The sequence below is a fragment of the Nelumbo nucifera genome, chromosome 2, assembly GCF_055504915.1.
Source record: "Nelumbo nucifera cultivar China Antique chromosome 2, China Antique-T2T, whole genome shotgun sequence".
NCBI classification, from domain to species: Eukaryota; Viridiplantae; Streptophyta; class Magnoliopsida; order Proteales; family Nelumbonaceae; genus Nelumbo; species Nelumbo nucifera.
In genome coordinates this window covers 26,772,117-26,786,902 of record NC_142650.1, presented here as the reverse complement: position 1 = coordinate 26,786,902, position 14,786 = coordinate 26,772,117, and the positions used below count along the sequence as shown (strand labels likewise).

At 35.5% G+C, this 14,786-nt stretch overlaps 1 protein-coding gene and 1 non-coding gene across 2 annotated transcripts; one reads left to right on the top strand and one right to left on the bottom strand.

Annotated features, from left to right (window-relative positions):
- The first annotated feature begins 9,110 nt into the window (after nt 1-9,110).
- Nucleotides 9,111-9,183, top strand: TRNAV-UAC (transfer RNA valine (anticodon UAC)). The gene has a single exon. It is a non-coding gene; the product is annotated as a tRNA-Val (tRNA).
- Nucleotides 9,184-11,332: 2,149 nt separating this feature from the next.
- LOC104595396 (uncharacterized) lies at nt 11,333-12,760 on the bottom strand. The gene is made up of 2 exons (XM_010256119.2): nt 11,912-12,760; nt 11,333-11,819 (listed from the first exon to the last, which is right to left on the bottom strand). Exons 1-2 carry the CDS (start codon nt 12,614-12,616, stop codon nt 11,703-11,705), a joined length of 822 nt encoding a protein of 273 aa, XP_010254421.2. The 5' UTR covers nt 12,617-12,760; the 3' UTR covers nt 11,333-11,702.
- Between the last annotated feature and the right edge of the window lie 2,026 nt (nt 12,761-14,786).

Below are 14,786 nucleotides of genomic sequence, written 5' to 3'. Positions count from 1 at the left end.
GTAGATGCAAGGTTCAAAGGTACACACCTAGTGGAAATGAGTATATTTAGAGAACTATTGACGGCAGTTCTGAAATAATGTGAAATATGGGGAAATTAGTGAAAGATTGGAAACATTAAAGAAGCACAGACAGGGATGAATATTTAGAAAGCTATGAAGAGCTTTTGTTTGCAACAACTAGTACAAGTTTACAACAATTAGAATTGGTGATAATGAAGGTGTAGTATCCTTTACTCATTACCATCCAAATTTAAAACAATGAAAGCTATAAAGAACTTTAATAACAAGTAATGGAAGATTATGAGACTTAAATAGGTGCTAATTGAACATATTATTCTTTATCATTCAAATTAGTTTTCCTATATTAATGATAATTCAGAACCCATGTTCATAAGAGTTGGGTCCCCATCATAGTACTACAGCTTTAGGCAATGAATTGGGCAAAATGGCAGAAGAGGATTCATGTAGCCAACCCATATCATATAGTTATGATAAGTCCTAGTTGAGTTGAATTCTTGTAGCACAATATAGATTTTAGAGTCCAATAATCATAATAATACAGCTTTAAGTACTTCTATATTTTACCAACTCATCATTTTGTGAATTATCTGTGAGAATGTGGTCAGGCACCTTCAAATCCATATCATTTCAGATGGAACTTATGTTGTCCACATTTTTAATGTTTTATCTTCAGAATCTGATATTGAATTAGTAATGTTGCCTTTTACATAGGTACTATATTAGGACACTAATCACCTTCAAATCTATTTGGTATGTTTTTGAATTTTAACTTTGTGCACCTTTATTAATTCATAGGGCAATGAGATTATTTTTGCTACTTAATGATGTTTTATAGGAAAAATGGAATTCATAATGTACATTAATTGTTAATTTATGTTAAATAGGTTAGGACAAAAAGGAAAATGTTACAAAGAGGTATCCCTCAAGAAATTGTGGAGTACTAGAATTTAATGTGTCTAATGTGGAGACATCATCCATTTTGGAGAGTCCATGCAAAAATAGGTTCTTGCCCTTAGGTTTGGCATCAACATCTGTGATTCCTCCAGAGTGATGTTTCAAATTGTTTGGGCTTGGGCAAAAAATCTTGAACTTTTAATGTGACCACGGTCGACTGTTTTATTATGCAGTTGACTATTCATAGATGCAGTGAGTGTGGTCAGCCCTTTCCTCAAAGCTATGAGCCCCTAGCTGATGAAACTTGGACAACTGGGATTTTTGGCTATGCTGAAGATATGGATAGTTGTAAGGATTTTTTTTGAAATAGTTTTACGTGGATTACATCCAAAGCCATAACTACTTTTCTAGGCTTTAAACTTAAATACTAAATATATTATTGTTTATAATTAAATAGGAAATCATGTGTTTCCATAATAATTCTTATTTTTCAAATATATTTTTGTTTAATATGAAGAATATATAATATTAAGTATGCTCAAATTTTTCTATAAAATTTATAAAATATTCTATATTTTTATTTTTTATTGTTTAATTTATGATATAATAAAAATTACTTATTTACCAAGAGGAAATGCAATTCCAATATATTGTTTGAACATTGGTTTTTAATATTGTGGTCAAATCAATTATATATATATATATCATTTATATATAATATATATGTTATTTATTATTTATTTATAAATATGTTATTTATATTGGATTTTTGTAAACTTCTTATATGATGAAAATAGTTGAAAAATACTTATATTTTTTTCTTTTTATTTATTTCAACTACTATATTTTCTTCTCCTTTTAATAATTTATTATTTTTGTAAATTAAATCAAATTGCATCAGATTCAAATATCCAATATTTTGATTAGATTCATATTCCAAGCAATATTTATGAGATCCGATCAGATATTCGGATCGAATCGAATTCGAATATACCCTAATTCAAATCCAATCCAATCTATTTGCATCCCTAGCAAACCACTTGCCTACAATGACATAGCTAATTAAATAATTGAACCATTTGACATGGTTAAAAGGGTCATGTGTTCTACATTAATACTTTTTATTTTTTATCCTAATTTTTATCCCATTTCTATCATTAATGAAAATAATTCACATTAATCACACTTTTTTATATGATAACTATATAATATTATAGAATGTACCCAAAATTATCTACAAATTTCTATATTTTCTAGAATTTCATTATTTAACAATAACACCATGTGTTGATCCATTTGACATGGACAGTTGAACCACTAACCCACCACTTGGATGAAAAAACCATTTTTTTCCTTTTTCTCGATTGATTTTAAATCATGTGTTCCATTTGCATCATCAATAAAAGCAATTCTTATTTTTACATTTATTTTTGCACGTGGTAGTATCAAATGATGATGACATTAATCTACATTTTCTACAATTTTATGTATTTTATTATTTAATAATAGCATCCATTTGACATGGATAGTTTAACCACTAACCCATCACTTGGATGGAAAAATCATTTTACTTTTTCAGTTGATTTTAAATCATGCATTCTATTTTCATCATCGATATTTCACATTTATTTTTGTTTAATATGGTGAATATATAACAATAGAATTGTATCAAAATGCTTTATACAAAACTTATATTTTTCTTTGAGTTTATATATGTATGTATGTATGTATTTAATATTCTTTATTTAGTTATGACATCATAGATTGACCCATTTGACCCGGAATGTTAGTTCATTGACCTACCTACCATCTAGATATGGAAATGGTTTCATTTTACATTTCATTTAAATCATTGATAAAATAATTATTATTTATCATACTTATCTTTGTTTATATTATTAATATATAATATTATAGACAAAATTGTTTCATGTTTTCTTGTACTAATCTATTTAAAAAAAAAATATTTTTAATTATACATCATGGGTTAACCTATTTGACCTGAAAGGTTGAACCACTAACACACCCCCTAGATAAGAATATGGTTCAATTTCCCATTGGTTTTAAATTGTATATTTGATGTCCTTAATTAATAAAATTATATCTATTTTATCATTGTTATTTTTTAATATGACAAATATATAATAATAGCAATGCATCCAATTTTTTTTCAAAATTTATTTTTTTCTATATTTTTTGTATTTCTTATATTTCTAAATTTGTATTATTTATTTATGACATCATGAAATTATCCATTTGACCCAAATAGTTGAAGTACTTACCCACGACCTACATGGAAAATATGATTTCATTTCTAGGTTTATTTTAAAATATAAAATTCCATTCTATTAATAATTATTGTGTATGGATTTATTAGTGTAATTTAATGATGACAAACAAAAGTCTTTTTTATTTCTAAATTTTTATTATTTATTTATGACATCATGAAATTATCCATTTAACACAAATGGTTGAACTACTTACCCACCACCTAGATGAAAAATATGATTTCATTTCTATGTTTATTTTAAAAATATAAAATTCCATTGTATTAATAATTATTGTGTATGAATTTATTAGTGGAATTTAATGATGATAAACAAAAGTATAAATGTTGGATTCAATGAGAGAAAATGTGATTTATTTAATGATTTAAATGTGAGACTTAATGAAGGTAATTCAATGTACTTAATGGTATTATTTTAATTAAATTTTATGCTCTTTCAATGGAGATGAGCTAAATTCAAGAGGAGGGATATTTCAGTAAAGAAAAATTCTATAATCAATACCTCCTCATTCAACTTTTATAAGTTTTTTGGATTTCTTATGTTTCTAAATTTGTATTATTTATTTATGATATCATGAAATTATCCATTTGACCCACATGGTTGAAGTACTTACCCATGACCTAGATGGAAAATATGATTTCATTTCTAGCATTTATTTTAAAAATATAAAATTTCATTCTATTAATAATTGTTGTGTATGCATTTATTAGTGGAATTTAATGATGATAAACAAAAGTATAAATTTTGGATTCAATGAGAAAGAATGTTATTTATTTAATGACTTAAATGTGAGACTACTTAATGAGAGGTAATTGAATGTAATTAATGATATTCTTTTAATTACATTTTTTGCCCTTTCAATGGAGATGAACTAAATTCAAGAGGAGGGGTATTTCAGTAAAGAAAAATTCTAGAAGCCAATACCTCCTCATTCTCACTTTTATAAGTAGAATAGATATAGATTTGTTGGATATTGAATTGAATTTGAACTACAATTGCTTTAATTGGATTCTAATTTGAATATGATGTGATTGGCTTTGAATTCGCTCCCTTTATACCCCTATTTGTTGATACATCATATTCATGCAATCGTTAACATTGTGGCCTTATTGTTTCAATGTCTACCAAAAAAACAATCTTATTCATAGTTGCATACAAGGTTTTTAAAACCGGACTGGATAGGGAATCGTTTTGGAACCAGTTCCCTGATTGAACGGTTGGACCATTTAGTTAGAATGGACAGTTCGTTTTGACAAAAAAAATTAGTGTTTTTAAAATTAGACCAGACCAAATGGTCGGATCAGGAAAACTGGGACTGGTTCTGTTTCACCCCAAAACAGCTTTTTGGCCAAAATCAATAAATCGCTAACCTGGGCGGTCAAACCGTCAAATCGTTGTCTGGGTCGACAATTCGACAATTTTTTTTCTTGGGTCAAACAGTTCACTGACCAAACCAACAATTTTGGCCAAAAAACAGTTTTGGGGTGAAACGGAACTGGTCAAGTGACCAATTTCTGATTTTTCTGGTCCAACCATCTGGTCCAATTTGGTTTTAAAAACACTGGTTACATGTCAATTTTTGGCTCATTAAAAAGGGGCATTTACTAAATCACCCCCTATACTTTTACGAATTTACTACTACCCTATAGTTTATAATTTGCATTTTACTAAACCCCATAAGTTGTTCGACCTTTTGTTAGATAAAAGAGATGGATAATTTTGTATGGGAAATCTGGGGAGGTAAAGGGTTTAAATCACGTATGTGTTTGGTTCCGTTTATGTTTATTGAATAAACGTTTGTATTTTATTTGCTGGTAAAATCAAGAAATGCAATAATTAAAACTGTTTATGACAACTAGGCGGCACTAGTTGCCACCAGGCTCCACATCAGTATAACAGTGAAAAAATGCTTGGCTGTTTGTGGAAGCTTTAAAAAATAACTTCCACAAACGACTGGCATGCACATAAGCCAAAGTTGATGTACTTTTCTCATTTTTGATGCATGCAAAAGAGAAAAAGAGAGAAAATGCTGAAGTGGTGCCTATTTAGCACCCTCAATAAACATAAACAGAACCAAACACCCTCCACATCTTTGTTGCTTCCAACTTCATGTTTTCATCACTTCACGCCAAAGTGCATTACTGTGGAATCCACAGAAGACTGACAATGGAACAAATGGGTCTTTTTAGACAAGCGAATCAGGTGGCTCATGTTTTAGTTCGGAAAGGCCTGATTGAATCGGGTCAATTTGTTTCTAGGTACACCACACTTAACTAGGCAAATAAGACAAAAAAGAATGGAGTAGTGTCTCTACAAAGAACTCACTTATGGAAATTAACATCTCTATACTTATATTTTCATTGGAAAGCAGTTCAGATGAACTGGAGACAAAATCATACACACTCATAATTGAACAGGCCGGCCCGTCTGAGTGTGTTCAACCGTAATAGGTAGTCAGTGAGTATTAGCGTGTTCAACTGTGATAAATAGTTCAGCCGGGTGTATATGATTTTGTCTCCAGCTAATACGCTTTCCATGGAAAGATGCTCGCTCCCTATGAAGTGTTGAGAGGATCTGAGGACTGTGTGACAAACTACCAATAGTGGGATCCCAAATCCCAAGTTGTCTTGTTGATCATTTTTCTAATCTCATCTCATCTCATCTGGACAAGCAGGGGCAGAGTTAGGGTGTTACGGGGGTAGTTTTACAGCTGAAGAAACCCATGCGGCGTCCAGGCCAAGGTAGGCCAGGACAAGCCTTAATGCGCTTAGTGGCTAGGAGTTGCTCGATGGGATGGCTCCACCAAAGTCAGTAGCACTGGATCATGACCTCAAGTCTAATGGCCGGGGCACTCGGCTGGCTCAGACCGGTCCATGGGAGGCGCCGCTTACGTGCTAAAAGGGGACGACCATAATGCAAGGTGACTGTGCGCCAAAGAGGTGACTTGGCACCGATGTGAAGGGTCTCCTGTATGCCGATGATGATGGGCACCTGTGTGCCATGTTGATAGGCAACCGCTTGGGCTGGAACACACCCATGCGCTAGAGGCAACGGGGTAGCTCACTCAGCTTGGGCAAGGGGCTGGTGAGGTGAAGGGTCATGCTTGAGCCATGTTCGCATGCCAAGCCCCTTGAGTGTTGGCAGCGCAGTGCCGGTCCAACACTGTCCCCATGAGCATGTGTGAGCCCATGAGGAACCCTGGTAGCCATACTAGCCATTAACCAGGGCTGCCCCGCAAGGGATGAAGGTCTAGGAGTGCCAAGGTTAGGCACCTAAGGTGGTTGACCACCCCTCCTCAAAGAGTACGTTAAGCTTTTGGTGGTCTACCTGAAGATAACATCAATTCTCCCAAAAATCTTATAGGCAAAAATGACGGTGATGTCCCTAACGTAAGCCTGCCAAGCGTAGGCAAGGCTAAGCCTGTGTCAGACCGTAACAGGCTCCCCCACTCAATTCATTGTCGTCCTCGACAATGAGTCCTTTCGTGAATGGGCGTCTATGTCCTGTGCCATCCACTCTTCTACCAGTTTCAGGGCTCGCCTGGCCAACCCGAGTCTCACCTATATTGGTGTCCATTTATGGGGACGGAACCATTTCACCATGTTGGCCTGCCTGGACTTCACCCCCAGTGTTGAGATTACTCAAACCGCGCAATGGCTATGCCATTGAACTGTGAAAGAAGGGCCCTCAAAGAAATGTGTGTGGTGCTTCGCAGAGGTCCGCCCCATGTATCATCTTACCTCAAGGCTCAACCGTCTTCTTGGTAGCTTTTCAGTGATGCTACTGAATACGCTGATAGGTCTACTCCTCATGTTGGCGATGACCTGTGTACCCTTTCACCATTCTGGCTTGTAGACTTTACCTCGCCGATTCGGGTTAGTCAAACCTAGCCATGGCTTATGCTCTCTTGGCCCTCGAAACTACGCTTCGCCTCGGCGACTCGGGCTACATCTTCACTCCGAGGGGGCCCCACTACTACTGCCTCAAGGAGACCTGACCGCAATCTGTGCGAGTGGTGACAACTTTTACCTATGATGTTGCCGAACATGCACTCGCCTTGTGACGAGCTTCTGTTGCTGCAAGTGTTCTACCTGAAAACTAAGCATGTCCACCTGATACTTTGCCGGTGTAGGGCCGCCATGCTCCAACGGCTAGTGTACCCACATTCCTAACAAGGCTCACGTGTCTGCCCCCGCATGAGGACAACAACCAATGCGTCTGCCCCCGCAAGGGAAACTATTTTAGGGTCATTGGAATGGGGACACGAATAATGAATGGCCTCTTGCCAGGCCTGATTTGAAATCTGCTCGATCCTGGGTGGAAGTGCCTAGGGACCGCACCCCACAATGCTACTGCTTGTCGTGATGACCGCTTCAACTGGCTCTAGGCTAATCTGTTGAAAACCAACTACGGCAGCAATTAGCTAGCTCACTCTGATACCAACTGTCACGGGGGTATTCTACAGCGGAAGAAACCCGTGCGGCGTCCAGGCCAAGGTAGGCCAGGACAAGCCTTAATGCGCTTAGAGGCTAGGAGTTGCCCGATGGGATGGCTCCACCAAAGTCATTAGCACTGGATTATGACCTCAAGTCCAATGGTCGGGGCACTCGGCTAGCTCAGACCGGTCCATGGGAGGCACCGCTTACATGCTAAAGGGGGATGACCATAATGCAAGGCGACTGTGCGCCGAAGAGGTGACTTGGCACGGATGTGAAGGGTCTCCTGTATGCCGATGATGACTGGCACCTGTGTGCCATGTTGATAAGCAACCGCTTGGGCCGGAACACACCCGTGCATTAGAGGCAAAGGGGTAGCTCACTCAGCTTGGGCCATGCTTGAGCCAGGCCCGCATGCCAAGCCTCCCTTGAGTGTCGGCAACACAGTGCCGATCCAACACTGTCCCCATGAGCATGTGTGAGCCCATGAGGAACCCTGGTAGCCATGCTAGCCACTAACCAGGACCGCCCCGCAAGGGATGAAGGTCTAGGAGTACTAAGGTTAGGCACCCAAGGAGGTCGATCACCCCTCCTCAAATAGTACGTTAAGCTTTTGGTGGTATGCCTGAAGATAACATCAATTCTCCCAAAAATCTTACGGACGAAAATGACGGTGATGTCCCTAACGTAAGCCTGCCAAACGTAAACAAGGCTAAGCCTGTCTCAGACCGTAAAAGGGGGTGGCGGAGGGGAGCATTGTCCCCCTTATGCCTTCAAAGTTTCTTTTAAATCTATTTAAGTTCCACTTGTATTTTAATCCCTTTATTCATGTTTTCTAGCTTTTGGCCCTCCTATCCATGTTTTCTAGATTTTGGCTCCCCTTAATAAAAAATCCTAACTCCACCCTTGTGGGCAAAGCTCTATGTCGACCACGCAAACTCGCCCTTGTCCTAAATATATATTTGGAGGAAGAAGAGGAACTGATCAAGGGAGAGTTTAAGCACGTAGTCTCCTCCCTACCAAGAGAAAAAGGATGGATCTTAAATCATTTGTATGATCAGTACCAAGGCTTTTGGCACTCAGCTAGGGCACTAGCTACCGGCATTAATGCTCAGATGTCAAGGACATTTCAAAGCTCAGGACATCTCCAGAGGAAGAACACAAGGAAGGGGCAGTGAAAGAGATATTACGGTTCTGGTTTGACGTTCTAAAGCCAGCCTGTACGTGTTGTGTTCAATCTTAGTACTTTGCCAGCATGTGCATGGATGAATAATATTTACCGATCCAACTGAAATTGGATTGTTCTCTGGTTAACAGTTTCCGTCGATCGATCGGTAATCAGTGGTGTCGTTTCATTTGTTTTTGAATACTTTCAGGGTAACAAGTGTTTGTGGTAAATTGTAGCATCTGTTTAAATGGGTCATATGTCATTTATAATATATTTTATTGAACGTTTAAAGCATTCATCAGAGATGCTGTGGTGTAGTGGTTATCACGTTAGTCTTACACACTAAAGGTCCCCAGTTCGATCCTGGGCAGCATCATCTCTTTTGTATGTCTAAAATACTAGATATTATAGTTCAAATATTTGATTTTATATAATTATTTATACAAGTTAACAAAGAACGAAAACAAAAAAAAAAAGAGAAACCTGCCACATTATGGGCTCCTCTCCTCGCACGCACCCAACCTATAGATATATATACCTTTGCTTGTTATCTTCTTTTACTTTCATTTCATTTTTTCATGCATGATACAACGGTTCTTATAATGAAAGTGAGTGATATTCCACAAATAATAGGTAATAGTTAAAAATACGAATTTTACATGTTAACCAATTAGGAATATAGTTAACAAAATTGCAATAATCAATTTTACTGTATTGATAAATACTATTAATTCATATGGACCAGCCCAAATGACTGGATGAGATCAGGCCCAGATGTGTATTATCAGGCCTGGGCAGGCCACAAGGCCTGACCAATGTTCATTCCTAGTTTCAGATCGATTGCATGAGTATGTGTTTGGTTTTATAGATGTTTATAGATGGGGTGTTTCTCAGATAAATGTTTAACTGAAAAACATTGATGTAAATATTTTTAGAAATATCCTTCAATGGTGTTTTCTTTGATTTGTTTTTTGCCGACAAAAAAAAAAAAGAAAAATCATTTATTGCTTTTGTTGTTTGGTTGGGCATTTCATGCATGGGTGTTTCAAGTAACACCCCCATGAAGATATCTTCCACCTCAGCTTTCAACACTTCAGGTCGGCATTTCATTTCAGTAAACATTAGGGTGTTGGGAGAAAGCAGGATTTGAAATTTCCCCCAATGCCTCAAGCACATAAATCCAAGTGTTTCAGGATTTTAGTATTTATTTGATAAACGCTGAAACCAAATAGTAGTTTCATGAACAATAAATGCCAATTAGACCTGTTCATGGGCCGGGTGGCCCGACGGGCTGGCCCGGCCCGGCCCAACCCCCGAACGGGCTTGAACAGGATTTTTGGCCCGCGGGCTTAACCTCGGGCCAAAAAGCCCGACCCGCATAAAATTCGAGCCGGGCTCGGGCTTTGCCAAAATAGCCCGGCCTGAGCCCGGCCTGGCCCGACCTATAGTTAAACTTAAGTAAACCCGGCCCGACCTATAGTTAAGCCTAAGTAAAAACCCTATGTGATGTCTATTTGAATAAATTTTTTGATTTGAGGTCATTGATTCACTTGTAGGCCCATTGTTCATTTAAATAGGGGAAAAAAACATTTAAATTAAAATAGAAAATGTCGGAAAATTTTGAATTTCTTTTATTAGGTCGGGCTTCGGGCCCAAGTTGTAGGCCCGTTGGTCGGGCCGGGCTCGGGCTCGGGCTCGGGCTCGGGTCTAACAGTTTTCTGTTAATAAAGAGTCAAAGCCCGGTTCGGCCCGGCCCGGCCCATGAACAGGTCTAATGCCAATGACTATGTGGTGCTGATGTGGCGGCATTTTTCTAATAAATGCCCGTAGAACTAAGCATAGCCCTAATGTTCATTTATCAAAAAAGGAAAGAAAAAACAAAAAAAAAATGTTATTCTCTTGTGTTTATAATGGATCGAATTCAATTCCATTTGACAATGTTTTACCCAAACCAAACTAGGAGTCTAAGAGGTTAGCAGGGTTTCCTTGAAAGGGCGAAAACAAGACAAGACCAGATTGTGTCCAGACCTTTATATGATTGGCATGCATACTTCAAACATGCATGTACTGGAGGTTGTTTATAGAAACCTCAAATTGATGTCGAAGGTAGAAACACAAATGATAATTATGATACGCTAAAGTGACTCTCAAAGGTGATAATACACATCTCTCCGTATAGATCACCCCAAAACGACAATGACCTCAAATTCAACGAAGAAACAATCAAATGCCTTGAGAAGTTGACGTTCATTAGATTAAGCTGGTGTTTGGAACTGATGCAATTTCGTCAAAAAATAGCCCCACATCAGTGCCTTGATGTTTGGTTTGCATTTTTTCTGGAAGACATTTACTCAAATCATGTCTTGGAAATCAGAAAGGTGGTATAGTTTGAGAAAATGCCCCTTTTAGTGTTTTATTATTATTAGGATCAACATGCTGACATGACTGTGGCAGCAACAACAATGATATCAAATAGAAAAAAAACATTGGTTCCAAACACCAGTTACACCGTCATCTTCAATATGTTTAATCAGAACCAAATTCCATTCAAGCAAAAACTCTTTCTGCACACACTGTAAAAGCACGGGAGCACATTGGGAACATATATGTCCATAAGTTATAATAGCCAGAATTTATGAATTCAGATCTGCGCCCCATACATCAAGTAAACCAATTTAACATAGCAAGGTTTTATATGTAAAATTACTCAATTAAAGTAAACCAAATAGTGGGGAGCAGATGTGAACTAAACCAACCTCTTTCCATGTACAGATGTGTGAAGATTTTATATGAATCATCTTCAATTAACAATTTAACATAGCAAGCAAATACTAATACTGTAACATAGCTATGGATCGATGGTGCCAACTGCCAGCCAAGTTCGGCTCCTCCAACTTAAAGGCCATCATAGTAACCGCCAAAGGATATCTGAGCTCTAGCCAGTGGAACGCCGCTCACCGCAGAAAGTGTTTGATTCAATCTAGTCGCACCGTTAACCACCTGTTTGATACTCTGCATCCAAAATTTGGATTGATTAGCTTTTTAGATTTCACAAGATATTGGTCCATTAAGCAATCCAGTTTCAGATAACCAATTAACCAAACCTTGTTGTCATCGGCGTAGATCTGAAACTGAAGCTGTTGGTGATGGTGTTTGTGTCTTTGATGGCTTCCGAAGATGAACATGCAGATAGTGGCAGCAACCGCACCTATGGAGCAAAGAGAACCAATTCCATTAATTCTCCATTTCCAAATGCCAAGGCCACCAGCATCACATTCCCAATTGATCTCTTCTTTGATCACTGAATCCATGTAGTCTTCCTTCTTCACCGTCTCTTGCTTAATTGCCTCTTCTTTCTCCTCTGTTTGAGGCTCAATTCCAACACTTGTGGACTTTGGCGAGTCCATGAAATTCATGTCGACGAATTCGTTCTCCTTCAGTTTCTTGAAGAAGACTTGCGAGGCAGTGTCTTGATCTGCTGCCATCGCTCCCAGCTTCGGAGCTTTGATCTTCTCCGATATCGCTGCTGGAATGATACCGATCCCCACAACTGGAACCGGAAGAAGCTGATCCCCACTTGTCAGATCACTTGAGCTGCTGGGCGTCTCGAAGACAGGTCGACAAGTCGTGGGCGATGGGCAGATGAAATAGTTCATGGAGAATGGATCTTTCGGATAAAATCCACTCATCGTCTCCTTCAAGGAGAGTCTCTTCCGATCCTCCTCCTCATGGTGATGGAGGTCAAGGAATCCATCATCAGAGAGGAATTCCCACTCATCTAGATCAATCTCAGTCGAGGCCTTCTCCATGCTGACGCTGAGGAGGGAGAAGGGTGAACGAAGGTAGACTAAAATAGGAGTTGGGTATGATCAGTAAGTGTTTGAAGAAGAAGGTAGTTGTCGTGGGGTACTGTATTCCTCCAAGAGCAGCGCACTGATTGTGTCCTTTTGCTCTTGGAGTGAACATGAAACGACCAAGAAAAGCAGGGAGGTAGTTTGATTTCTTACCCTTCCAAATAGTGACAAAAGGGAAAGGAGGCCAACGTAAATTCCTTTGACAAATGACAATCTTCCTAGATATTTCTTTTCTATTCCTTCTTCCTTTCTCAGTCAATTACTCAATTTTCTATTTTCTTTTCTTATAGGTACATAATTCTCAATTTGTATTGTTAGATCAAACAATATGTATCGTTTTTTTCAGGTTATCAAAATGATAAATATTGAGATTAGAGCTGTTTAATGAATTTAAACATTAGGGGTCCTCTCCTTGCTCCAAACCTCCCTTCCTAATTTTTTGTTTTTTTTTTATTTTTTAATTCTGTATAATTACCCATTAAATCAATAAGAAAATAACATAGGCTTAACTATTTTTAACAATCATAAATAATGAGAGATTTGCTTTTCTAATGTTTAGCCAAGTGGCACCACTTTCTCCTAAATTGTCTCTAATTCCTATTTATCTCCTAAATTATCTCTAACTCCTATTTATCTCTAAAATCATCTATAATTTAGTATAGAGATTCCCTCCTAAACTATCTTTAATTCCTATTTATCCTTTCCCCCACTTTTTATCTATATCTATCTAAAGAAAGTTTCAATTAAAAATTTTCAGAATTGTTTAAATATTATAAGGAAATTATATACTAACTTTAAAATATTTATTCAAAACACAAAAAAAAATAATTATAATAGATTTAATAATATTCATATTATTAATAGTTTTATATTTTTAGAAAATTCATCATGAAATTATGTAGTAACAATATAAATTATAATTTTACAAATTATTAAATTTAAATGTTATTCAAGTAATACAAATTTAAAATTAAAAAATAAAACAATATTTAAATATTACAATAACTAATTGTCTTAAATAACAAAAAATAAAAAATAGCTAAATAATTATCTAACAAAATATTTAATATTACATCATAACATTAAAATAAATAAAATTCAAATAATGAAAATTTTTATATATTTTACATATTATTTGAATATTTAAATAACGAAATATTTAACATGACTAAATTTTAAATAACTAAAATAACGAAATTATGTAATAAATTTAAAAAATTCTTAAAATTAGAAGATAATAAGACTTCATAATATTCATATTAATAATAAAATATTAATTTTATAGAGTTAATGACGAATTACGTAATAATGATACTAATTATAATTTTGCAGATTATTAAATTCAATAAATAATTAATATTTTAAAATTTTAAATAAAAATATTATTTAAATAAATAATTTCACTTATATCAATTAATAAATATAGAAAATAACTTTTCAAAAAAATAATATTTATTAGTAATAATTTTACAATAATAGTGTATATTCATTATATTTTTTATATAATATAATTAATATTTATTTTATTTTCACTAATTATTTATTATATTTTTTTGTAAATATGTTCTCAATAAATTTTTATTAATTTATTTTTGTTTTGTTATTTAACAGTAAATTGTCAATAATTATTGGAGATTAAATAACTATTATTTAACTTTTGGAATTTAATTTATCATATTTATTGTATTTTTGTTATAAATTTATTTTTAGTAATTATGTATCTTTTATAATTTATTGATTAACATTAATTAGAGATTAAACTATTATTTGACATTGCACTAGTTATTGACTAATTTAATATATTTTCAGTATTTATTGTATTTTTATTAGATATCTATTGTATTTTCATTATAAATTTATTTTCAATAATTGTGTATTTTATTTTCAATAATTGTTAGAGATTAAACTATTGTTATTTATTAAAGATTAGACTATTAATTTAGCTGAAATTAGGAGTGTTCAAGGATTGATTCAGTTCGTTTGCAAGTTGTTTCGCCAACTAAATCGACCTGGTTAGGTTGGGAGTTTGTCACCTAAAGCTGATTGACCATTAGTGAAAACTTGGCAACTTGGGTTGTATTAGTTTGGGTCTATTTTTGGTTTGGTTTGTTTGTTCAAAAGATTT

Excerpts from the sequence above, each read along its gene's own strand:
- LOC104595396 (XM_010256119.2), bottom strand. The coding sequence starts at position 12,616 with ATGGAGAAGGCCTCGACTGAGATTGATCTAGATGAGTGGGAATTCCTC. Across the intron at positions 11,820-11,911 it reads TCTACGCCGATGACAACAAG|AGTATCAAACAGGTGGTTAA; the intron begins GTTTGGTTAATT and ends TTTTGGATGCAG.